General features: G+C 43.1%; 1 protein-coding gene across 4 annotated transcripts in view; it reads left to right on the top strand.

The window, feature by feature from the left end:
* tln2a (talin 2a) overlaps positions 1-23,320 on the top strand; it is a 163,373-nt gene that overhangs the window by 124,509 nt on the left and 15,544 nt on the right. For 3 of the 4 annotated variants that reach the window (XM_080766374.1, XM_080766373.1, XM_080766372.1), the window contains 12 exons: positions 2,625-2,806; positions 5,657-5,789; positions 6,856-6,957; positions 7,248-7,418; positions 7,837-7,983; positions 8,990-9,091; positions 10,174-10,293; positions 10,798-10,944; positions 14,879-15,045; positions 16,561-16,744; positions 17,439-17,564; positions 21,598-21,714. In XM_080766374.1, coding sequence (XP_080622500.1) covers positions 2,625-2,806; positions 5,657-5,789; positions 6,856-6,957; positions 7,248-7,418; positions 7,837-7,983; positions 8,990-9,091; positions 10,174-10,293; positions 10,798-10,944; positions 14,879-15,045; positions 16,561-16,744; positions 17,439-17,564; positions 21,598-21,714 — 1,698 coding nt within the window. Of the gene's footprint in view, positions 1-2,624; positions 2,807-5,656; positions 5,790-6,855; positions 6,958-7,247; positions 7,419-7,836; positions 7,984-8,989; positions 9,092-10,173; positions 10,294-10,797; positions 10,945-14,878; positions 15,046-16,560; positions 16,745-17,438; positions 17,565-17,824; positions 19,103-21,597; positions 21,715-23,320 lie in introns of those variants that run through there. The other variant, XM_080766375.1, reaches the window with a different exon arrangement.

The raw sequence follows: 23,320 nt of genomic DNA, 5'->3' as shown, positions 1-23,320 counted from the left end.
TGGAGCAGTACAACGCCTAGTGGTCAATGGCAACCACTACACCACCTAAACCAAGGCTATCACCTAGTACACCAGTGGACAATGGCACCCAGTACACCACCTAAATAAACCAAGTCTATCAACCAGTACAACTGCCTAAACTGTAGTCTTTAAAGGAGAATTCCACCCTTGCTGTTTTTTGCTGAATTATATTGTTAATGTGCTTATTAACACAAAAAAAGGATATAAAGAAAGAAAGAAAATATTAGACGCTGGCTCTTACAAAAAAGTAGACGGGCCTTACGCTGGTTCTACACTATGTGGATGTCATTGAACAACAACACTCCATGGGACAAAATTTTCACAGCATCTAGAACAGATATAAACAAAACAATAAAACATTTTCGCGCAATTGAAGAGATCCAGCGTCGCTACGGAGGGTAAATCCGCTAGATCGGTATGGAACGTTGCTTCTCCCCCTCTATTTTTTTTTCCCAGTGATGAATGGGTCTACAATTTAATCACACCCGTGTGAAGTGAGTGGTGCAACTCCGTGCGGGGGTCCCCGGAAGTTCCATGCCCACAGGAATGCACCCAGGGTGCCGGCCTGGTTCCGGTGAGCCGCCCCGCGTCCGAAACGGTCCAGAAATGACAGAGTTACCGTGTGGGGTCCCCAGGGGGTTCCTCTACTATCACTGTACTGTGTCTGTACTCAAAAACACACCTCAGACCTCACACATTGTAACTGGTTTTCAAAGTGAGGCCCTCCAGGAGCCAACTGGAAAAAAGGTAAATTAAATATAAAAAGCACACCCGTGTGAAGTGAGGGGCGCTCTTGTCGTCCAATCATCCAATAAAAAATATATACTTCTTCATGAATTAATTTGTCCACTTATGTTATCTTTTTAACCATGATGATACAATGTTTAAAAAAACTCATCTTTTCACCATGAACATGTACGATGACAATATATAATATATATATATATATATATATATATATATATATATATGGGATGTATATAAGCCCCGAGCTGAATTAAAACAGTTACACTGTGTTTAGAAAAGCTAATTTGCTCGTCCACATATGACGTAAATTCTCCATTCATTGTCAATGGCATTTAATGTTTGTGTTAGGACAAAATAGTCGATTTGCTCGTCTACATATGACGTATATAAAAATGTAAAATAAACATTCCACATAAAAAAGTAACTAAAAAGTTAGTTAAATTAAAAATCTCACTTGTGTGAAGTGAGCGCATACATCATCATACTTCACATTCCATGCTCAGCCAATCAAATCATCACAAATGTCATTCTGCCAATCACTTGCCCTCACTTTCTTTTGTCCAGCTTTGAGGGTTTGTGTAAACAGTAAACACAAACACTGAAGACAAAAGTGTGTAAACACAAACATTGAAGACAAAACTGAGGATCCAAATTGTGATTGGCCAGAATGAGATGATGTATGATGATAAGAGCACCCCTCACTTCACACGGGTGTGACTTTGCTCAGCCAATCAAATCATTGTGTTTGTGTTCACACAGACAAAGCTGGCATAGGACGGGCTAGCGCCCCTCAAAAAGAATAAACAAATAATAAAGTATTAATAAGCCCCCAGGTTGGAGACTGGAGATGACGTCACTTTTATGTTAAGCTGATCGGCTGAAGGGGTTAACTTGTGTGTCAACGATGATTGAACCCTACAAACCCTCCCGTGCACTCAGTTCTGCCAATCATCGGGGAAGCTGGAAGTACCGTCACTAAAAACGCTGGGACAACGCTCCACACGTCCCAAACTCTTCTCCCCCTTCTCGCTCCAAAACTATGGAATGCACTTCCCATTGCAATCAGAACTGCAGCCTCACTCCCAATCTTCCGCCGTAGTCTGAAAACCCACCTTTTCAGACTCCATCATGGCACTTACTGTACGCTAGCCCCTTAAATAGAACTTTATGTAGACTTAGATAGCATTTCATACAGACTTATAGCATGTTACGTACACAGCACTAGAATGGCATTTTATGTAGTCATAGTCATATAATATGTATAGTATAGTATGTATAGTTTATAATAGTTTCATTATATAGAACTGTTACGTTCTTAGCTTACGCATGTTTTCATACTTTTTATGTATATGATGTATTGCCATGCTTTCTGTTCTTGCTTATTGTAAATCGCTCTGCATTAAGAGCATCTGTTAAATGCCTAAATTGTATACTCCCATAGCATACCATGCATTAGCAGGGTCCAGAATCCATGTCACAAATGAATAGAATTGATTTCAAGGGGGAGTGGTTAACCAGGCTACGAAAATCCCAGGAGAGGATAGAGTGGATCATACAATCATATAATTGGGAGATCTAAAGGTCAGAGATCCTTTGACCAATGACAGTTCTTGACTGTTTCCCAAGACCCTCTACCATATTGCCGACTTTAGTGGAAAGTGACAGCACAGAACTACCAGAACTGCAAAAAGTGGCGGAAGAAGAAAGAACTGTAGAAAAACAATATGGGCTATATTGCTTGATTATTTGGGAATCAATGCTAAGAAAATAATGGATAGTTGCAACCCTAATTGTAACCCTTTGATATTACAACCTGGTCCAAGGTTTCTATTAAATGTTTAAATCTTTGCCTGTAGGGCTCTGCAGCTCAGGAACCCATCGTCCATTCGGCTCGCTCCATGCTGGACAGCTCCACCAACCTGCTGACGACGGCACGCTCATTGGTCATCAACCCCAAAGACCCGCCCACCTGGTCGGTGCTGGCCGGTCATTCTCGAACTGTGTCTGACTCGATCAAGAGTCTCATCACAGCTATCAGGTATGTACTCATGTACTGATATCATCTCGTGATCAAAGATGCTTAATTTAGAAAGATAGCCCATCCCCCTCTCCGCCACTGCCCATCCCCCTCTCTGCCACTAGGCAAGAAATGATATATAAAAAATATTTATCTCCAACGTAAGTGGAGATAAATGTGTCTCTGTCATGTGGATGAAAGCATTGGTTGTGTGTCACATTTTGTTACTAAATCCTGTTGGAGAGTGCATTACGCCTCTGTGTGTTTGTCTAGCTCCCAACAAACTGCTGCCAATCATCATGGAGACCTACTGTCTCCACATCATCTGTACATTAACATTCACACACCTCTGACTCCCTTATCACACTGCTCTCCCAGACAACAAATTGTACATTATTTAACCCATTAAGACCTGAGCCTCTTAAAGGGACACTTCACCCTTTTTGCAAAAAAATATATGTTAATGACGTTTAGGAGCTTTAGAACACTTTCCTGGGGGTCTTTATGTGTGTAATATGTGGTTTTAGATATTTTAGATTGTAGCAGTGAGCCTGTTGTCTCTGATGTCATGGACACTGGTCTCACTACCTTCCTGGACTACATGTTGTCTCAGTAAGACAGCTCTCACCCCTTTCCACAAGGAAGTGACAGTGCACCAAAGAATTATGGGAATTGTAGTCCAGGAAGGTAGTGAGACCAGTGTCCATGACATCAGAGACAACAGGCTCACTGCTACAATCTAAAATATCTAAAACCACATATTACACACATAAAGACCCCCAGGAAAGTGATCTAAAGCTTCTAAACGTCATTAACATATATTGTTTTGCAAAAAGGGTGAAGTGTCCCTTTAATCTGTAGTTCTCAAAGTCCTTTGTGCCAAGGACCCCCAAAATGGTAGATATTTGGCCACAGACCCTTCATCTGAAGGTCACAGACCTTTCATCTGATGGTCACAGACCCTTCATCTGATGGTCACTGTTCTAAACCACTGTGTTCCAGTAAATGTTCCAGAATCTTTGTTCTGTTAACGGTGTTTTGTCGTGCATAGAAATGGGTGTTTAACTAAGCGACTGTCCCGATGGGGGCGGTGCCCAGAACCGCTTCAGAGCAAATTTGGCAGGCTGGTTTGATATCTCTATGTGGTGGATGGACCGTTGCGGGACCCCCGTTCCGCAGATGTGAGCCGGGCTGTAATAAGAAAGATAATCATCTAGAAATGAAGTTGGAGCGAAATGAATTACCCCTCCCCTTTTGAAACACATTTGCAGGATAAGTTCTCTTTCAAATGTTAAATTAAAACTGTGTCAAATTTTCACTGGTAGATTTTTGCCAGCTTGAAAAGCGGCTGGACAACATCTTGATCTACCTCTACTAGCGACCTACTAGAGAACTTTTCATGATTGCTGCCTCTAAGCCAATGGGAGACATACCCATAAAACCCATAGTCTGAACGTCATAGACCCATACTCTGACTGATTGATTGATTGATTGAAATATTTATTAACAGTTTGCAGAATTACAGTACATTTCAAGCACAACGCAATACAAAGACTTCATTCAATTCATCAAAGATTGCCGCAACGTGAAGTCGTATATACTCTGAACGGCACAACGTGAAGTCGTATATACTCTGAACGGCACAACGTGAAGTCGTATATACTCTGAACGGCACAACGTGAAGTCGTATATACTCTGAACGGCACAACGTGAAGTCGTATATACTCTGAACGGCACAACGTGAAGTCGTATATACTCTGAACGGCACAACGTGAAGTCGTATATACTCTGAACGGCACAACGTGAAGTCGTATATACTCTGAACGGCACAACGTGAAGTCGTATATACTCTGAACGGCACAACGTGAAGTCGTATATACTCTGAACGGCACAACGTGAAGTCGTATATACTCTGAACGGCACAACGTGAAGTCGTATATACTCTGAACGGCACAACGTGAAGTCGTATATACTCTGAACGGCACAACGTGAAGTCGTATATACTCTGAACGGCACAACGTGAAGTCGTATATACTCTGAACGGCACAACGTGAAGTCGTATATACTCTGAACGGCACAACGTGAAGTCGTATATACTCTGAACGGCACAACGTGAAGTCGTATATACTCTGAACGGCACAACGTGAAGTCGTATACTCTGAACGGCACAACGTGAAGTCGTATATACTCTGAACGGCACAACGTGAAGTCGTATACTCTGAACGGCACAACGTGAAGCCAGAAGCTGAGGCAGAAGCTGCGGCACACAAACTGATTATTTATATGTTCATAAACGAGAGCTTGCTGCAGCTGGCAATTATGACCGAGTCATTCCTGTTTGTTTATTTGTTTATTTATTTATTTTCATATTCCACTTGTCTAGACACTTTATTAAACGCTTTTTTAGTGTTAACAAATGCAGTTTCTTACCTCGTTGCATGTTGCATTCCAAAATATCCTGTGATGCTAAAAACACTACTAAAATAAGTTACACAATATGACCTTAAGAATGTAAATTAGATGGGCTGTTTTGTAGACAGATACTAGGTTCATTGTTTACCTGGTATTCTAATGTACAGAATGCTATTTAGATAGCATATTGTGTAGTTAGGTGCTACATGTAGGTTCAATGTTTATCTGTTATGCTAGTTTCTTTGAGGCACTCCACTGTTCTCTTTTCACTATACTTATGACTCTTTACCCTGTAATTGCTCATTAGGTCTCAAGTAATTAACTGGTTTCGCACTTGTAAGTCGCACTGGATAAGAAAAGCCTAAATTGTACATTGTCTATACATTATACCTCCTCTCTACACCTTATTCAGCACTCTCTCCCCCTTCTCTATGTTCCTCTCAACACGTTGGCCCTCAGAGACAAGGCTCCGGGTCAGAGGGAATGTGACAATGCCATTGATGCCATCAACAAATGTATCAGGGACATCGAGCAGGCCTCCATGTCCTCAGTCAGCCAGAACCTGGCCAGCAGGGATGACATCTCACTGGAGGCAAGAAACTCTATGCTCTCCCTCTTTTTGTCTGCTCACTTGTTTCACTCGGATACTTTTCATTTCCACTTGGATTCACACTCCTTTTTATCTACTGTACACCCTTTCTCTTTTCTCTCACACTCTCGTTCTCTTCCTTCGCTTAACCTCTCTATTGATCTCCACTCTTTCTGTCTCTTGTTCTCCCATTCCCTCTCTCTTTCTCGCAGTCTCGCACTCTTCCTTTGTCTATCTCTTGCATTCCCTTCCTTGCTTCTATCTCTCCCTATTTTTCTCCTTCTCTCATTCCATCTCTCAACCACCCTCTCCCTCCCTCTCTCTCACCTAGCTTGCTTTATCCTCATGTACAGTGTGCTATCTATTTAGTCATTTGCAGTAGCTGTCATATTACACTAACCACACCACACCACACCACACCACACCACAAATGTAATTACATTTTCCAACAGGAAAGCCCTTCTTGTTCTACATAAACGCTTTGATCTGTGTCCAAAAACAGATTCACAAGTCTGCCCATTTTGGCTAAACTCCATTTGGCCAGTACACCCATCATCCGACATGATGGGAATGCTCTGCTGCCTGCACAACATAACACATACAGTGTTGAATTATGCACAATATCATTCACACAGTATAGCAGCAGCAAAGCAACAAGCCACATGAAGTTTCAAACTCACGCCTGACACTCTGCCGCGTGACGAGCTACAAAAACTTGTCGCTACCACACATGGATGCACATTTGACTTCAACAAGACTGTTGAGCAATACTTCAACAGCGTCTCTGTGACTCTTGCTGACCATCTTTGGTCATTTTGTCAGGTGTCGGGTATCTGTTTGCATCTTCATGTAGCCGACTATATTAGGGGTAAAAAATTGTATAACCTACATTTATGTGGTGTTTTAAAACACATATCTTACTTTGTCGTGTGGCGGAAATATCGGATCTGCAAGCTCACTGTGTGTTGTGTTAAGCCGCGTTGTGGGCTTGTAGATTTGCTACTGTATTTTTGTATGGCGCCCCTCAGACTAGAGGCCAAAGGCTGATTGATCCCTCCTGTGTCACCAGGCTCTGCAGGACCAGCTGACGTCGGCGGTTCAGGAGATCGGCCACCTGATCGATCCCGTCTACACGGCATCCCGAGGTGAAGCCGCACAACTGGGCCACAAGGTACCCTTTTCACTGTTTACGGTGTGTGTGTGTGTGTGTGTGTGTGTGTGTGTGTGTGTGTGTGTGTGTGTGCGTGTGCGTGCGTTAAAGCATCCATGTTTTATGATTTCATAAATAAGCCTAGGTAGTATTTGTGTTGTCAAATCTTAAAGTCTTCATTCTACAAGCTCACAACCATGACATGGCTCCTAGCTGCCCTCCACATTGAACAGTGGGCAATGGAAATGCATGCAGACTGTTTTCCGCATAACCTGTATCCCATTGTAACCTTTGACCTTTGGGGTTCTCAGGTGACCCAGCTGGCGGGGTATTTTGAGCCTCTGACGGTGGCGTCGGTGGGAGTGACCTCCAGGCTGAGTGACCACCAGCAGCAGATGACCTTTCTGGACCAGACCAAGACCCTGGCCGAGTCGGCCCTACAGATGCTCTATGCTGCCAAGGAGGGCGGAGGAAACCCCAAGGTAACTCATATGTAATAATAATATAATATATGTAATAAGGAGGGCGGGGGGAAGGTGCAGAATAATGTATAATATATGTAATAACAGGAGGAAACCCCAAGGTACATAAAATGTAATAAGTCACTGTCGGGCAGAAACCTTGTACCACCGAGGTATTTCAACCTTTTATGTTTCTTTTCCCTCAATCAGAGGTTCTCAAACTTTTCCGTGCCCATTAAGGGACCCCCAAAATTAGTATGTATTTGGCTGCAGACCCCCTCGCAAAAATATATCTATTCAAAGCTTGTGATGCTATATTGTACTACTCCCAATATAATTTAACCGATATGGAACCTGACATGATGTCCTATACCCCCCACAGGCGTACCATACCCATGTAATATAATATAATGTAATGGATGTCCTATACCCCCCACAGGCGTACCATACCCATGACGCCATCGCTGAGGCCGCCCAGCTCATGAAGGAGGCGGTGGATGACATCATGGTCACCCTGAATGATGCTGCCAGCGAGGTGGGCATGGTGGGGGGAATGGTGGACGCCATCGCTGAGGCCATGAGCAAGGTGGGTGCCGCTCGCTCACCTAGATTAAACCCTCCAAATGTATAAAACTGGACCTGCAGTGCAATATTAAGTAATTAAGGTTATATGAGCTGTTAATGCTTGTGTGTATATTTGTGTGTTTGTGCAGCATATTGTTAGACGCTTCTCTCTTGGTTAAAGGGAGATAATAATCCATTGGGACACTGGTCATGCTTCCAGGGGTGATTTAAAGGAGAGACTTTCTGCAGCACTATTAGTAACATTAGTCAAAACCACAGCCACTAAAATGTGCAATATCCCCACTGGGCTGTGGGTGCATATCCCCACTGGGCTGTGGGTGCATATCCCCACTGGGCTGTGGGTTCATATCCCCACTGGGCTGTTGGTGCATATCCCCACTGGGCTGTGGGTGCATAATCTGCATATCCCCACTGGGCTGTGGGTGCATATCCCCACTGGGCTGTGGGTGCATGCATATCCCCACTGGGCTGTGGGTGCATATCCCCACTGGGCTGTGGGTGCATGCATATCCCCACTGGGCTGTTGGTGCATATCCCCACTGGGCTGTGGGTGCATATCCCCACTGGGCTGTGGGTGCATATGCCCACTGGGCTGTGGGTGCATATCCCCACTGGGCTGTTGGTGCATATCCCCACTGGGCTGTGGGTGCATATCCCCACTGGGCTGTGGGTGCATATCCCCACTGGGCTGTGGGTGCATATCCCCACTGGGCTGTGGGTGCATATCCCCACTGGGCTGTGGGTGCATATCCTCACTGCATTATTTACACATTGTTGGCATTTCTTACCCTATATAGAAATGTACAGTTTATGTCCCATACATACCATATAGGTAAATGTCAGATGAATGACTTACTGGACTCTATTAATGGCCATTTATATCATATTGTGCATAATTATGAAGTGATACCAGTGTGTGTATTTTGTATTGTACTGCTGATGATACATGTGTGTGTGTGTGTGTGTGTGTGTGTGTGTGTGTGTGTGTGTGTGTGTTCCTCCCACAGTTGGATGATGGTACACCGTCGGAACCTGAGGGTTCGTTTGTGGATTACCAGACCCACATGGTCAGATACTCCAAGGCCATCGCGGTCACTGCTCAGGATATGGTACGATGACACCCTAACTAAATGACCAAAGTCATAACAGCTGCTATAATCACTCATCAATTTAAAATCACACCTGTGTGAAGTGAGCGGTGCAACCGTAGTGTGTGGGGGTCCCTGGGCATAGACATATAAACATAGACGCCCTTTCCGGCTCTGAGGCGCGGGTTACAATTGAAGGCAACATCCAGACCCACAGGAACAGTTCCCGCAAGCTTTCCCGCGTCCGAAACGGTCGAGAAATGACATCTTGACATCTAGTCCGGCATCTAGTCCAGTTCTTTTGTTTAAAGTGGGAAATTTGGTTATATAGTTATTTTTATTGGCCTAAAATGTTGTCTATAGTATATACAGTACCGGTACATACATTCATGAATCCACTTGCTGACCGGCTGTCGGTATTGAGACATTTCTTTATAGGGGGATATATGTGACCATACCATTTATAAATGTCATTATGCTTTATGTAGCATGTGACTAAGGAGTTTTCATGATTCTGAATCCATTCCAAGCATTAGTTTTGCACAAAAAACACTGTTAATGGTATGTTCACATATAAACCCCTATAAAACAAATTGCTCAATACCGACAGCGGTCAGCAAGTTAATTCATGAATGTATAATTCATATTATAGACAATATTTTAGGCCAATAAAAAAACTATATAACAAATTTCCCACTCCACACCCCCGGCTGCCGGACTAATCTGAGAATATGTCAACATCATGTAGTTTCCTAATATTTGGCTTTCAAAATCACACAAAGAACCTGACTAAATGGACTAGAGCAGTTTTTGAGACTTACTACCATTTTGGCTGCTGCAGGTTTTAGCAACAGACCCTTTGATGAATCCCTTTTTATTAGCATACCGTTGCTGTCAGGCAAAAACCTCTTAACTTTTCACAGATTTTGTGTTCATTTTTTCATAAATTAATGTCCAGGCCTAGTGTAGCAGATCCACAAGTGTGAAATGTTGTTCTTTTACTGAAAAGTAAGTTTTGGACATGAGGTTTCCACCTGACAGAGACGATATTGTTGCTGTAATTTTGAGTTTCTGTACTGACGGGTGGCTCATCTTCCTGTCAGATGACCAAGTCCGTTACGTGTCCTGATGAGTTGGGGAGCCTGGCCTCCCAGGTGACTGCTGATTACAGCCAGCTGGCTTACCAGGGAAGACTGGCCGCTTACACTGCTGAGCCAGAGGAGGTGAGACAGACACACACACACACACACACACACACACACACACACACACACACACACACACACACACACACACACAGACAGGTGTGTAGAGCCCAGGATCACATTAGATAATTGACACAGGGGTGAAAAATGGGTTACAAAATCTCGGAATAAAAAAAAAGAAATGCTGTGAATACAGCCCATTCCATGTATCTTTAAAACATCACATTTTGGTTCAATCCCGTGCAATCAATCTATTTTATAAGAAGAGGTATCACGTTTTAAAACAAAATTCCAAGACCATTCCAGCAGCAGCATATCTGCAAGTGGGACTTCGACAATGCATATCAATTATTATAGAGTCGTTTATGCACGCACGTATTAAAGTGCACTTATCTAACCCTTTGTAGCCAGGCAAGGCAGCTCACAATTCACAAAGTCTTGACTTATACAGTAGTAGCACTCGCATATACAGGTACCAGGAGGATGGGCGTATCTGTAATGTTTTGACTGTCCTGCATGCAGATTGGGGTCCAGATAAAGAGCCGGGTGCAGGACCTGGGCCATGGATGTATCTACCTGGTGCAGAAGGCAGGATCGCTGCAGGTCACCCCATCAGACGGCTTCACCAAGAGAGAGCTCATCGAGTGTGCCCGCGCTGTCACTGAGAAGGTACTGTTAACACACTAAGGTGGTCTTTACACGAGAACGGTGTTCATAGAAAACGGCAAAATAAAGTATTGTTTGCCGTGGTCCCTCTAGACGAGAACGGTGTTTTCAGGAGGTGAAAACGCAACAAAGTGAAACCACCTCCCAGAGTGGAAATCTTTGAGAACGCAGTTTTATCCCTTCTCCGTGTAAACAGGAAAAACGGTGGATCCGCAAAACTTATGACATCATGGCTCACGTTGGCTCACAGCGCATATATGTTTATTACATTAATGCAGAGCCATATATGATATAATGGAGTTCCTGAACAAGCCTCCCTCCTCGCCTACAAAGCGCTGCTCATCAGCGATGGTGAATGTAAAACCATGATGTAAATAATAAGCCTTGTGATAGGCGGCAGCGTTTATGTAGCCTAATGTATTGTAAAATATATAACCATCCCGTGACGCGCTCTGCCTGCATGCTCTGAGTTGCGTGAAGGGGTTCTTCTTCTTGTATGTGGGTGACTGGTCTATTTGGCAGCCCGTTACCGCCACCTAGCGACATTATAGCGTTCTCGTGTAAAGGGTCAATAAAAAATGAGAACGCAACGGGACTTTGACGTTTTATCTGGAGATGGTCGCCGTCTAAAAGAGTCAATAGACCTGAGGCGCATTCTACAAAGGACTTCTAAATCAGTAAGATTTTTACAAACTTCCCTGTACTCAATAAAACTGTGTGTGTGTGTGTGTGTGTATATATATATATATATATATATATATATATACTGTATATATATATATATATATACACATATATACTTTTTTTTCTTTCTTTTTTTTGGCTTACGAAGTGCTTTACTTTCCTCTGTATTGGGGAGGTTGTCTTATATTGTTGTTTTGCTCCCAGCCTTTACTAGTGTCTTCATAAAGGAGTTGTATAAAGTTCAAGTAATAAATCACAAAATGTAAAATTCCTGCTAGTCGTTCCAAACGGTTCTCTTATGCACAGGAAACGCCAAAGTGTGTTTTTCAGTTTTCTCAAATAGAGTACTGCAGACTCACTCAATTGTCTGGCATAATCTTGATACTCACCCCTTCAGACTCAACCTCAGCCCATCTCCCTTTACCTAGATGTTATGACCTTGGTCATCTGTTCTCACGTCCTTGCTACTTAGGCTTGTTTTTCTTGACCACAATGTAATATAGATAGCATGTTATGTAGACAGATGTTACTGTATGTAATGTTCACCTGGTATCCTTTAGTTTGAGTAGTAGTAGTAGTAGTAGTAGAAGACATGCATTAAGCCTATTTTATACTTCAACTATTCGAAAACATCTGATCTATAAGCTCAGCTGTATCATTTTGATGACAATGCGTTTGTATTTTTAAACCCCAGCATCCATATTTGTGGGGAAACCTGTCATAGAAAATAGCAGATCGACAAGCTCAGCTATTTTCAGCGAAAGCTTTCCCCGACAATAATAGAAAACTGACAACACACTAGTATAAAGCCCTGAGGGACTCCACTCAACCATATGGGGTTTAAGCGGTTAAGTGAAAAAAGCCCTTCTTCCACCACAGTTTTTAGTCAATCCAATCACGATCGAGTGAAAGTACATCATTTATGAGCAACGATGTGCAGACTGAATTAAGCCTCCTCCCCTCATTAATAACTCATGCAGGAGCTGTTAAAGTTCACCCCAAGTGGCTCCGCTGTCCGACAGACGCATCAATAACCTCACATAAGACTTAGGACTCCATCGCTCTCTTCACGAACAAAGATGTTTAGCTCAGGATGAAAGCCTGAGCTGAGTAATGCCCGGGATTCAAGCCCGCTCCTCCGGCATGCGAAGGGACACTAGAGCCTAACATCTTAACCCATTAAGACCTGTGGCCCGATTCGACAAATGCCTTGTAAAACAGTCGTTTTAAACTCAAACTTTTTCGTGCCAAGGACCGCCAAAATGATATGTATTTGGCGCAAAATATTTTGTGCCAGGGATCCCCTGAAGAGAAGATTTGTGTTAAAAAACAATTGCAAAAATCGCTATTTTTGAGAACCTCTGTTCTAAATCCTATTTGAGTTTGAATCCAAGAGAGCCTGTTTATCCTGGGGAGATATTATCTGGCAATACTAGTCGACTCGTCAACCAGTTATCCACCTGACACCGGGATCTAAATGTCTCAATGGAAGAGTAGAGAGTGCACCTCCAACCACAGTTGTTGGGGTTAATTTGTACAGTTCTATTGTATTATTGCAACTGTAGGTCTCTAGGTTCACTATGGAAACCTGCAAAACCTGTCAGTCGTGCTAAAACCTGTCAGTCAGTCCATCCGTCTGTCCGTCCGTCCGTCACGCCACATGACACGCTCCATATTTGTCCAACTCCATTTATGAAGATCACGACACTGACCTCATCAAACCCTGGATAGCCATACATGGAGAAGACTGGATCATCATCTAGATCTGCATATATGGAGCCGGTCAGCAACTCTACATCTGACCTCAAACCTCAAACCCTTCAATCTCCATATATGGAGCTGACCTGACATTCCATATGTTGATTCTTCCCCACCCGTCCATCCTCTTCGATGTCTCCCTTTTTACTGATACCTGTCCATTCAAACTCTCGACGGGCCCGCCCCAAAGTTATTAGCGCATCCGTGCCCGGCAGCTGGCGAAAACTATAGTTTTCAACAGGCCTGCTCTACCTGGGCGCTAACTGGGCTGGCCCGAGGCCCCGTCTAGCCTTACTAATTAGCACACATTTTACGCCCTGCCTTGCCCGATTTGTTTAAAAAAAAAGGAAAGAAATCAGCATTCCCAGCCCTGTTGTTTCAGCGCGAGTTACCGTGTGGGGGTCCCCAGGGGGTCCCTCTACTGTACTGTACTGTACTGTACTGTACTGTCACACCCAAAATCATCATAGTTAAAAAATAAAATAAAACACTACGACACACAAAGCTCCGTATAGGAGTGGTTGCACCACTCAAAAATAAGTTCCGGATTGCAGCTTTGTGATATACATGTTAATGTGTTGATATTGGCATGGGGATAGAAACAAGGGCCTATTCTCTATTCATCACGTTACTTATATGCTTGATTTGCAGGGCCCTCACTGACTCTTATTCTTTTCTAATTTGCGATAGGGCCCCTCTCGCCTCTTCAGTTAATCTACTCCCTCTTCCAGTCATAGATCTGAGAGGGAATGCAATTGACTTGAAACCAATTGACAAATCATCAGTCCACTGACTGGTGTGATGATGCAGCTAGAAGCGGTGCTGATATTATTCTGTCACAGCAAGATTTGCTGTCGGGTAGAAACTAGAAACCATTATTTCAACTCATAAATGTCGTGAAAATAGCCGATCTGCGAGCTCACAACGTGTCAAGTTGCGTCACGTGAGTTTGCAGATTGGCTTTTTTCAATTCTTTTGATACATTTAGAAAGTGAAAGTGGATTTTAATTTAACCAATGAAAAGTATGACTATGACTTATGACTAAATAATCACTTCATTGGATCCACATGTTCTTTCTTTTCCCTCATGCTGTGAAAAGTAAAGGTTTTGGAAATACATGGTTTCCACCCGACAGCGAAGAATTGATCAACTCCTCTAGCTACGCTTCTTTGGTTTCTTGAGAGATATGAGAGATATATCCATCAAACTCAATGGGCATGTGGTCGTAAACAAGGAGTGGAATCATTCCTCCAAATCCTAAATGATTACTTTTTCCACTGCTTTTGACTTGGAGAGATGCATGTCCTATATCAAATCAGTTTAACCATGCAATTAAGAACAACGGTGTCACGCTGAAAAAAATAGCAGATTTAGAAGCTCACAATGCGTTGCGTTACCGGCGTAATTAAGAATATAGGCCAAGGCTATTTTTGAGTTTTCACTCAAATATATTTGGACAAACAAATAAATGTGTGTGTGTGTATGTGTGTGCAGGTATCTCTGGTGTTGTCGGCCCTCCAGGCAGGTAACAAGGGCACCCAGGCGTGCATCACGGCTGCCAGTGCTGTCTCTGGCATCATCGCTGACCTGGACACAACCATCATGTTCGCCTCCGCCGGCACGCTCAATGCGGAGAACGACGAGTCCTTCGCAGACCACAGGTGAGACTGGAACTCTGTGTGTGTTGGTATTACTACAGTAGTTCCCAACCTGAGATCAGTGAGTCTCTTTTTAGAGGTACCTTAGTCCGACTCCAAATGTGAAAACATGTTGCATAAAATCATATGTTAGCGTGCGTGCATGTGTGACGGACGTATGTGCGCGTGAGTGTGGTCTCAGTTTTGTCTGAATTCTTGTAGGCTTACACTTATATGTAGCAGATCTACAAGCTCACAAGGCCGGACTGTTAGCATTTGATGGGTAAATGGCCCAGTCCCCCCTCTCTCTCTCTCGAAAGCAATTGAATGGACTGCTGGGTGTTGAAGGGTAGGCTACTTTTTGTTTTTGCAGGTCACGGGGCGGGCAGGTCGTTGATTCATATATTTTTTTGCAGGGTGGGTTGGTGCGGGCTGGCTCCCTCCACGGGGCGGGACGGGTGGGTTATGAAAACAAGCTGGCACGCGCAATCGCGCATCACTACTATGTTTAACAGATCATCACTTCAACTCCAAGCCGACTGATGCCGGCTTGGATGCACTGCTGTGCATGTGCATGAGACATCGTGTGTGTGTGTGTGTGTGTGTGTGTGTGTGTGTGTGTGTGTGTGTGTGTGTGTGTGTGTGTGTGTGTGTGTGTGTGTGTGTGTGTGTGTGTGTGTGTGTGTGTGTGTGTGTGTGTGTGTGTGTGTGTGTGTGTGTGTGTGTGTGTGTGTGTGTGTGTGTGTGTGTGTGTGTGTGTGTGTGTGTGTACACGTGCGAGAGATGGAGTGATATATGTTGACAGAGACAAATACAGAAGTTAAGCCCACCCGAGGCTGACAGGGAGACATATTGGCTGTAGAGTATAAAGGTAAGGTGTGTGTGAAACAGGGTGACGTATTTGCTGTAGAACAGGGAGGTGGAAACCAGGGATCACAAATCGCCCTCGTCATCCTCAGGGTGATGGAGGCAGTCACACACCAAACACTCTGGGGGAGGGTTCCTTCAACCATGACATCCACTTCTGGGAGGAGTTGCACAATCTGGAGGAATATTCTGTTCTATTCTAGTATGAATAATATCCCAGATACGGTATATGCTCCTGCCACAGGTCCCTGAAATGGTATTATGGTAGATTAGATTCAGCTATAACCACTTTCAACATGGCGTTAATTGTGGAATAATTTGATCAGACAGAATCTGCAGCAGATGTCTGGAGACTACAACAGGTGGGGAGTTTATTTGATTATTCCTTTAAGATTTTTTGGAGGGCTTTTATGTCTTTATTGATAGGACAGAAGGTTTACAGGAAATGGGAAGAGAGAGATGGGAGGTGACATGCAGCAAAGCTCGTCAGGATCGGGATTCAAACCCGCGACGCCTGTCAGTCTGCACCAGCAGCCTAGTTGCCCGGACCGCTACCCTAGCCATCCTGGTTCCTTTTGTCCAAATGAATCCATGCACACATTTGGCATGGTTATTAATCTGTGCTTGGTGTACCAGAGTTAACATGGTGTCTCATCCCTGTCCATCGCTCAGGGAGAACATCTTGAAGACGGCCAAGGCCCTGGTGGAGGACACCAAGATGCTGGTGTCGGGTGCAGCCTCCGGCCAGGACAGGCTGGCGCAGGCTGCCCAGTCCTCCGCTAAGACCATCACCCAGCTCACTGATGTGGTCAAGCTGGGTGCTGCCAGCATCGGCGCCGAAGACCCAGAGACACAGGTCAGACCACCAACCCACCAATGTCCATCATCACCAAACATCACTTTGAACCACTTTACAACAGTGCTGTCCTTACTTTGGCCGTGTCCAGAAGCAGATCTATAACGTTGTAGATTGGCTTTTTTCTCCCAGTGAAATCGTTGTACAACAATGTATGAAATAAGGCTCAACCATTAAACCCTATATACTTTGTTGACCAGGGTCCCCCAGGAGTGTATAGTATCCTTTGTTCTTTCTAGTCAACACCAAAATTTGGTGTACTGAAGACATTTAATGTCTTCAGTGAAAAAAGCTGATATAAAAGCTTGCAATGCTTCGCAAAACACATTTCGAGCTTGTAGATTGGCTACTTTCTGGTATTGCAGAATAGCAGTTTAAGTGTTTTTTTAACCACTTGTACATGCCTGCTAGTGTTAGACTATATGTACAGTGTACTGTACTGTATCTTCACTCTACAGAACATTTGATATCATGACAGTTTCTGCTTCAATCCTGTTTTGTGTCCTTACTTTTCCTTCTATCTCTATTCTTCCTTCCCTTACCTGAAAAACTTCAAATGATGGAGCCTGTATTGTGGAGGTTTTGTGTTGTAGTGGGTACTGTTAATGTTATCATTATCAGCCTACGGTTGTACCCTTTGTGAGTTTGTTCAATGTTGACGATGAAAGTGCCCCGTCTCTCTCTGTCCTGTCAGGTTGTTCTCATCAACTCTGTGAAAGACGTGGCCAAAGCTCTGGCAGAGCTCATCAGTGCCACCAAGTGTGCAGCGGGGAAGGCTGCAGACGACCCGTCCATGTACCAGCTGAAGAGCGCTGCCAAGGTACCACGCTAGCACTGTTCTGGTGATACTCATTATGACCCAGTGGTTCTCAAAGTGGGGTAAAGGTACCACGCTAGCACTGTTCTGGTGATACTCATTATGACCCAGTGGTTCTCAAAGTGGGGTAAAGGTACCACGCTAGCACTGTTCTGGTGATACTCATTATGACCCAGTGGTTCTCAAAGTGGGGTAAAGGTACCACGCTAGCACTGTTCTGGTGATACTCATTATGACCCAGTGGTTCTCAAAGTGGGGTAAAGGTACCACGCTAGCACTGTACTGGTGATACTCATTATGACCCAGTGGTTCTCAAAGTGGGGTCCAGGGGGTCCCCAACCTTTTTATATAGCATAAAATCACTTTAACTGTTTCACCCTATATACTTCGGCTATATATTTAAAACCACAAGCTCTTTCGAGATTTTTTGAAAATCCACAAGAGCTTGTATTACTATTTTCTAAAATCTTGAAAAAAATGTGAAACAAACAAACAAAAAATTCAAACACAAATATTGTATGGGGGTCCCTGACACCAAACCTTTTCAGATGGTGGTCCACAGCCAAATTGATATCAAGTTGGGGGTACTTGACATGCAAATGTTTGAGAACCACTGCTCACTGGCCAAATGTCTGTAACAGAAGCTGCGCTGCACTGCCCCCTAGTCATTATGTTTTTGTTTGTTTTTGTTTTGACGCAAAATAGAAAGATGAACTTGTTCATCTTACTTTTACAGATAATGCAGCTGTTCCCTATTATTGTATCCCCCCCCACCCCTGCTTTTATACTAAATGGCATTTTTATGTTGAAATATTTCAATTTCAGAAAAAACAAGCTTTATTTTTAAACATTTTGTGTTCTGTTGTACTACAAACTGTAATTAGGGATGGGTATCGCTAGGATTTGATCAATTCTGATTTTGATAATCGATTCTGGTTCTTAACGATTCCTCATTTCAGTCCAAAATGGGAAAATATAATATTCTCCTTCTTGTAAAGTGTTACAGTAACTGTAACTGTAAGTAAATAGTATTTACTATTACTAGTACAAACGAAAAGGAGTACCTGAGATAGAGCCAATGCTGAAACGTTTAAATCAACTAAACTATTGTTAACACTTAGGATGCTAAAGATGTGTCCACACGTCCTCTCAAATAAAACCGCGGGGTGCCTCAGACGTGTGGACACGTATTTAGGTCATTTTTTATTATATAAAACGGGATCGCTGAAATAAATTTTGACATCAGCCGTTGCTAGGCAACGCCTTGCTCGTCCTTCCCGGAGCTGTTTTGATGCACACGCAGCCAATCACTTCCTGGTTTACGGGTCGACAAATCTTGCTATATTCTCTCTAAATCTACGTCGCTGTCCGTGGTTTTGATCAGAACGGCGATGTTCTGTCCTTATTTCTGACTTCATCATGCATCTCATTTAGAATATTAACGCTTCTAAAGAGAGACTTATTAGCGCTAGATAGTTTTGGGGAGAAATGGAAGGCAAGGCTTCTCAGAGTATAATCTGCTTGGCCTTTATTCAGGAAGATTCCCCGGCAAAAATGGTGTTTTAAATTAATAATTATCAACTTTAAGAAATTGAATGAATAGTAACCTCATATGTTTATTCCCTGACAGCACAATGTTTAGCAGTAGCAGTTAAAGTTTGCTTTTGCTTTATTTATTTTTATGATAATATAATAAAGTTGTTTTTTTTTTCCGTTTCTGTGAAATTACTTTGAGTACCTAGAAAAGTGCTATATAAATTGTATATTATTATCTATAGGAAACCTACGGGACGCTTAACTGATTTGGGATTTTACGGATTCTGATTCCTTCATTTGTATGGGTATCCATCCAGTACCCAACAATTTGGATTTGGTTCCTACTTGGAGCCGAATGTCGATACCCAACCCTAACTGTAATATCCCATAACCCAGTTGGTTCCAGGATCCTTGGCAGAAGAACCTGGAATGGTTACCCCCCATAGCTCTGATCTTAATCATGTCCTGGTGAGCATTTATTAAGAAAGAAAGGCATGGTGTGTGTAAATAATTGAGATCCCATAATAAACCCCCCTCCCATTGACAAAACCATTAATCAGTAGCACCACCCCTCCCTGCCTTCACAAAACCAGTATGCACCAGTAAAAACCTAAAGATGGGACCCACCAAAGTCGAGTTTGAAACAACTTGAAACAAGGACGTTTCGGAAGTCAGAATGAGTCATTGCGGTCATGAGGGTCTCAGGTGAGACCTACAACCGCCCTCCCTTCGTAATAGACACTTCCTGTTGAGAAGGTAGACCCCTATGTTCCAGGTTGTTTGAAAGGACACCCTAAAAATACTGCATGTCAACTCATTACAGTTCCAGGTTAACTGACTCACTCATCAAGGTATCATTTACATGTAATACATCTCCCTTTTTATGAGTTTCAAAGCCCTACTATTGTAAGTCCTTTCTAGAATTTCACTCTCTATTCTTAACAGTACTGTTTTTCAACCATATATCCAGTACAAGTCCAGTACATAAAGAATAGTATTGTCATTTTGAGTCAGAACATTACTCTTTCAATTCCAGTGTTTCTTTACTACTAGATGACAATATCGACACATTCGATATCTCAAAAGCTGGCTGTTGATAGATTGAAAGTGTACCTCCTAATGAAATTGTCTGTGATTTCAAGCTCATGGAAACGATCTTTCACTTTTGGAGTTAAGGTTGAGAAAAGGTAAAGTGTTCATTTGGCAATTGGCACATGTCAGCATAATCATTGAACATTTTTTTTTTTTTTTCAGTGTCCTTGTATTAGTCTTGATTTGGACATAATGTTCTAAAAAGTGTTGATCTAACTCTGTAGGGTGGATGCAGGGTACGAGATTCAAAAGGCGATGTACACTCATGATTTCACTTTGCTTCCTTTACCACTTTTAGCCATAGATCATTACACATAGGTCTGGGTAAATGAAAGATGCAGGTAGTTTGCTACCACCCATACTGAAAGTGTTTTTAATATGCCTGTTGGCAGCATAAATTCATACATTACACATCTATAATGAAGTCAGATTCAACATGGGTGACAGGCTGCCATAAAATATATTCTCTCTAACAACGATGCAAAAAGAAAAACAATCTTCAGTTTCACTGATATGGAAAAATGTGGAATCATATTTTAGTCATTTTTGTGCTGCTTCCAAGAGTGTTCCTATTCTCCGTATTGTTCAGTTCTTGTCCACAGTGTGGCAATAAATACACACAATTACAATCAGACGATCATAGTCAAATTGTTGTGCATTTATAGTAATTGGTGAATGTGATCATCTGATTGTGATTAGGGCTTTTCACATAGGAAGCGACAACTAAAGACTAAAGAGAGCACATAGGGGGTCGTGGGAAATCTGATGGGCAGATTGGACGCACTCCAGTGAAACTGTGGTGTTCGTGCTCATTCTACGCACTTGCCTGCCTGCGACAAGAGCTGGATAGTGGTCAAGTGTTTTTTCTCTGCGTGATGCTCAGGACAATGATTTGACACAGCTGAAGCAGTCGTAGATCGACTGCTGTTTGCTCAATGAGCACTTGTCCGTAACGTGTTTTATTCAAATTAGAAGCGCAGTATGACCCTGCTGATCCAAGCTAGAACGCAGGCATTGTGTTGCTCCCTCCCTATTGTGTGGTTCATTAATCCCATGCTGTAGGCAATAACTGAAGGATGCAGACACTGGAGCCACGCTGGACCGGTTGATAGGGGCAGCCATAGCTGAATGGGTAGAGAGGCCATCCGGGAATCGGAAGGTCCCCTGTTCGCCCTCCGGTCCCTGACACTTAACCCCTTAACTGCTCCCTGGGTGTTGTATTAATGGCACCCGCTGTTCCTTAACTATTTGGATGAGTTAAATGCAGAGGACAAATTTCAGTTTGTACAATTGTACTGTGACAATAAATACCCCAAAGGAGTAGGGACAAAAATCATAGGCATCTTAATGCATGATATCAAACTGGTTTCCTGTCCATTCTGTGTCCCGCCTCCTGTGTCGTGTCCAGGTGATGGTGACCAACGTGACGTCCTTACTGAAGACCGTCAAAGCTGTGGAGGACGAGGCGACCAGAGGAACCAGAGCTCTGGAAGCCACCATAGAGTGCATCAAACAGGAACTGACGGTATGGAGGGAGGGAGGGAGGGAGGGAGGGAGGGAGCGGTGGATGGATGGATTGGTGGGTTGATGGATTGATGGGTGGTTGATGTATATTAAGCCCTAACCACACCAGAGGGTCAGCATGCAACTCCTTGCAACCATTATTCCCAATGGCAGTTGCAAGGAGTTGAATTGGTGTGGTTTGTTTTGTTGCAAGGAGTTGCGAGTATAGTTGCAAGGAGTGCACCAAAGCATTATGAGAATTGTAGTCAAGGAATGAAGTGAGCCCAGTGTTCATGACTTTGAAATACTAAAATATCTAAAAACACATACTGTATTACCCACATAAAACCCCCCAGGAAAGTGTTCATTGTCTCGCAAACATCATTAAAATAAGATCTGGTTGTTGTGGCGTTCTCTGGCCGTGGTCGACACACATGCACAGTTTGATCATCCCATTGCTTACGACGCTGTAGCTTAGCCATGACGAAAGATGATCCCATAGGCCAAACTCTGAATCGCAAATAAACAGCTTACATTTTGGGAAAACAGTAACATGGACGTAATGGTTCTGTGCATATATGCTAATGGTCAATGCCTGTGTGCAAGAGGAGCCGTGCAGAACAGACAGGCTTTGATTACAGTGTTTTGATGACAGAGGTTTCCTATCATATAGTAGGATGCAATAGGTCCTGGAAAATAACAAAAAAACAAACGGTCAGATCATTAATTAACGGGCCCTCTTTGAAACGGGTCCCCAGCTTAAAGATATATTTCCATAAACTTTGTGAACCCCTTTGTTTACCCAGCTCATCTGTGTATAGGCTTAAGAGTCTTATCTAGATGCTGACTCGGGGAAAGGCTTATCTCCATTAGTTTAATAGTTTCAGTGATTAGCAGGCTTTCTTATCAGCATCCCCTCAGGGGGTGCACCCAGAGCTCATGCAGACACACAGCATGAGAACCCAGCACATTAACCCTAGACAATTTACCGCCTGTGTCTAAGTCATACTGTAACTAATTAGCTTATTAAAAGTTTGTACCTTGTCCTTGCGCTAAATTGGCAGCTACTGAGGACATGAATACTTATGTATCCACAAGAGCTTCTACTGTATATACTTTGTATGCATGTATGCAATAAAAGAGACGTTATCGGACCTTGTTTATTAGTTTAATAAAATACAATGCAATGCAGCCAACTAACTAACTGTTTGCTGTTTACTGATTTCCATAATCATTGTATTCTCGTTACTGTATGAGAGAGATGTTTTATCACCGTTCCAGTGGAAATGTTAGGTTGTTTTTTTGTTAGTGTTTTTGAGGGGCGCCAGCCCCTCCTACTGTATGTCCAGCTTTGAGGGTATTGTCCTAACACAAACATTGAATGCCATTGATAATGAATGTCTCAGGAAGAGTAGGGAGACCATCTCCAACCACTGCACATACTGTGTAGTGTATACTGAATGTAGTAGTTATCGTCTCTATCGGGTGGATGTACTGTATATAGTATGTCCAAAACTGGATCAGGATTCAAATTCAGATCGACAAGCTTTCATTCAAATGAGTTCCCGTTGCTCTCTCTGTTACTACGATTATTAGAAAGACCACGTTGAACTTGTCTAATGCGTGAC

Source organism: Protomyctophum bolini (genome assembly GCF_963924005.1).
Source record: "Protomyctophum bolini genome assembly, chromosome: 1".
Lineage (NCBI taxonomy): Eukaryota > Metazoa > Chordata > Actinopteri > Myctophiformes > Myctophidae > Protomyctophum > Protomyctophum bolini.
The sequence above is the reverse complement of the archived record's forward strand: the minus strand, read 5'-3'. Positions and strand labels throughout refer to the sequence as shown.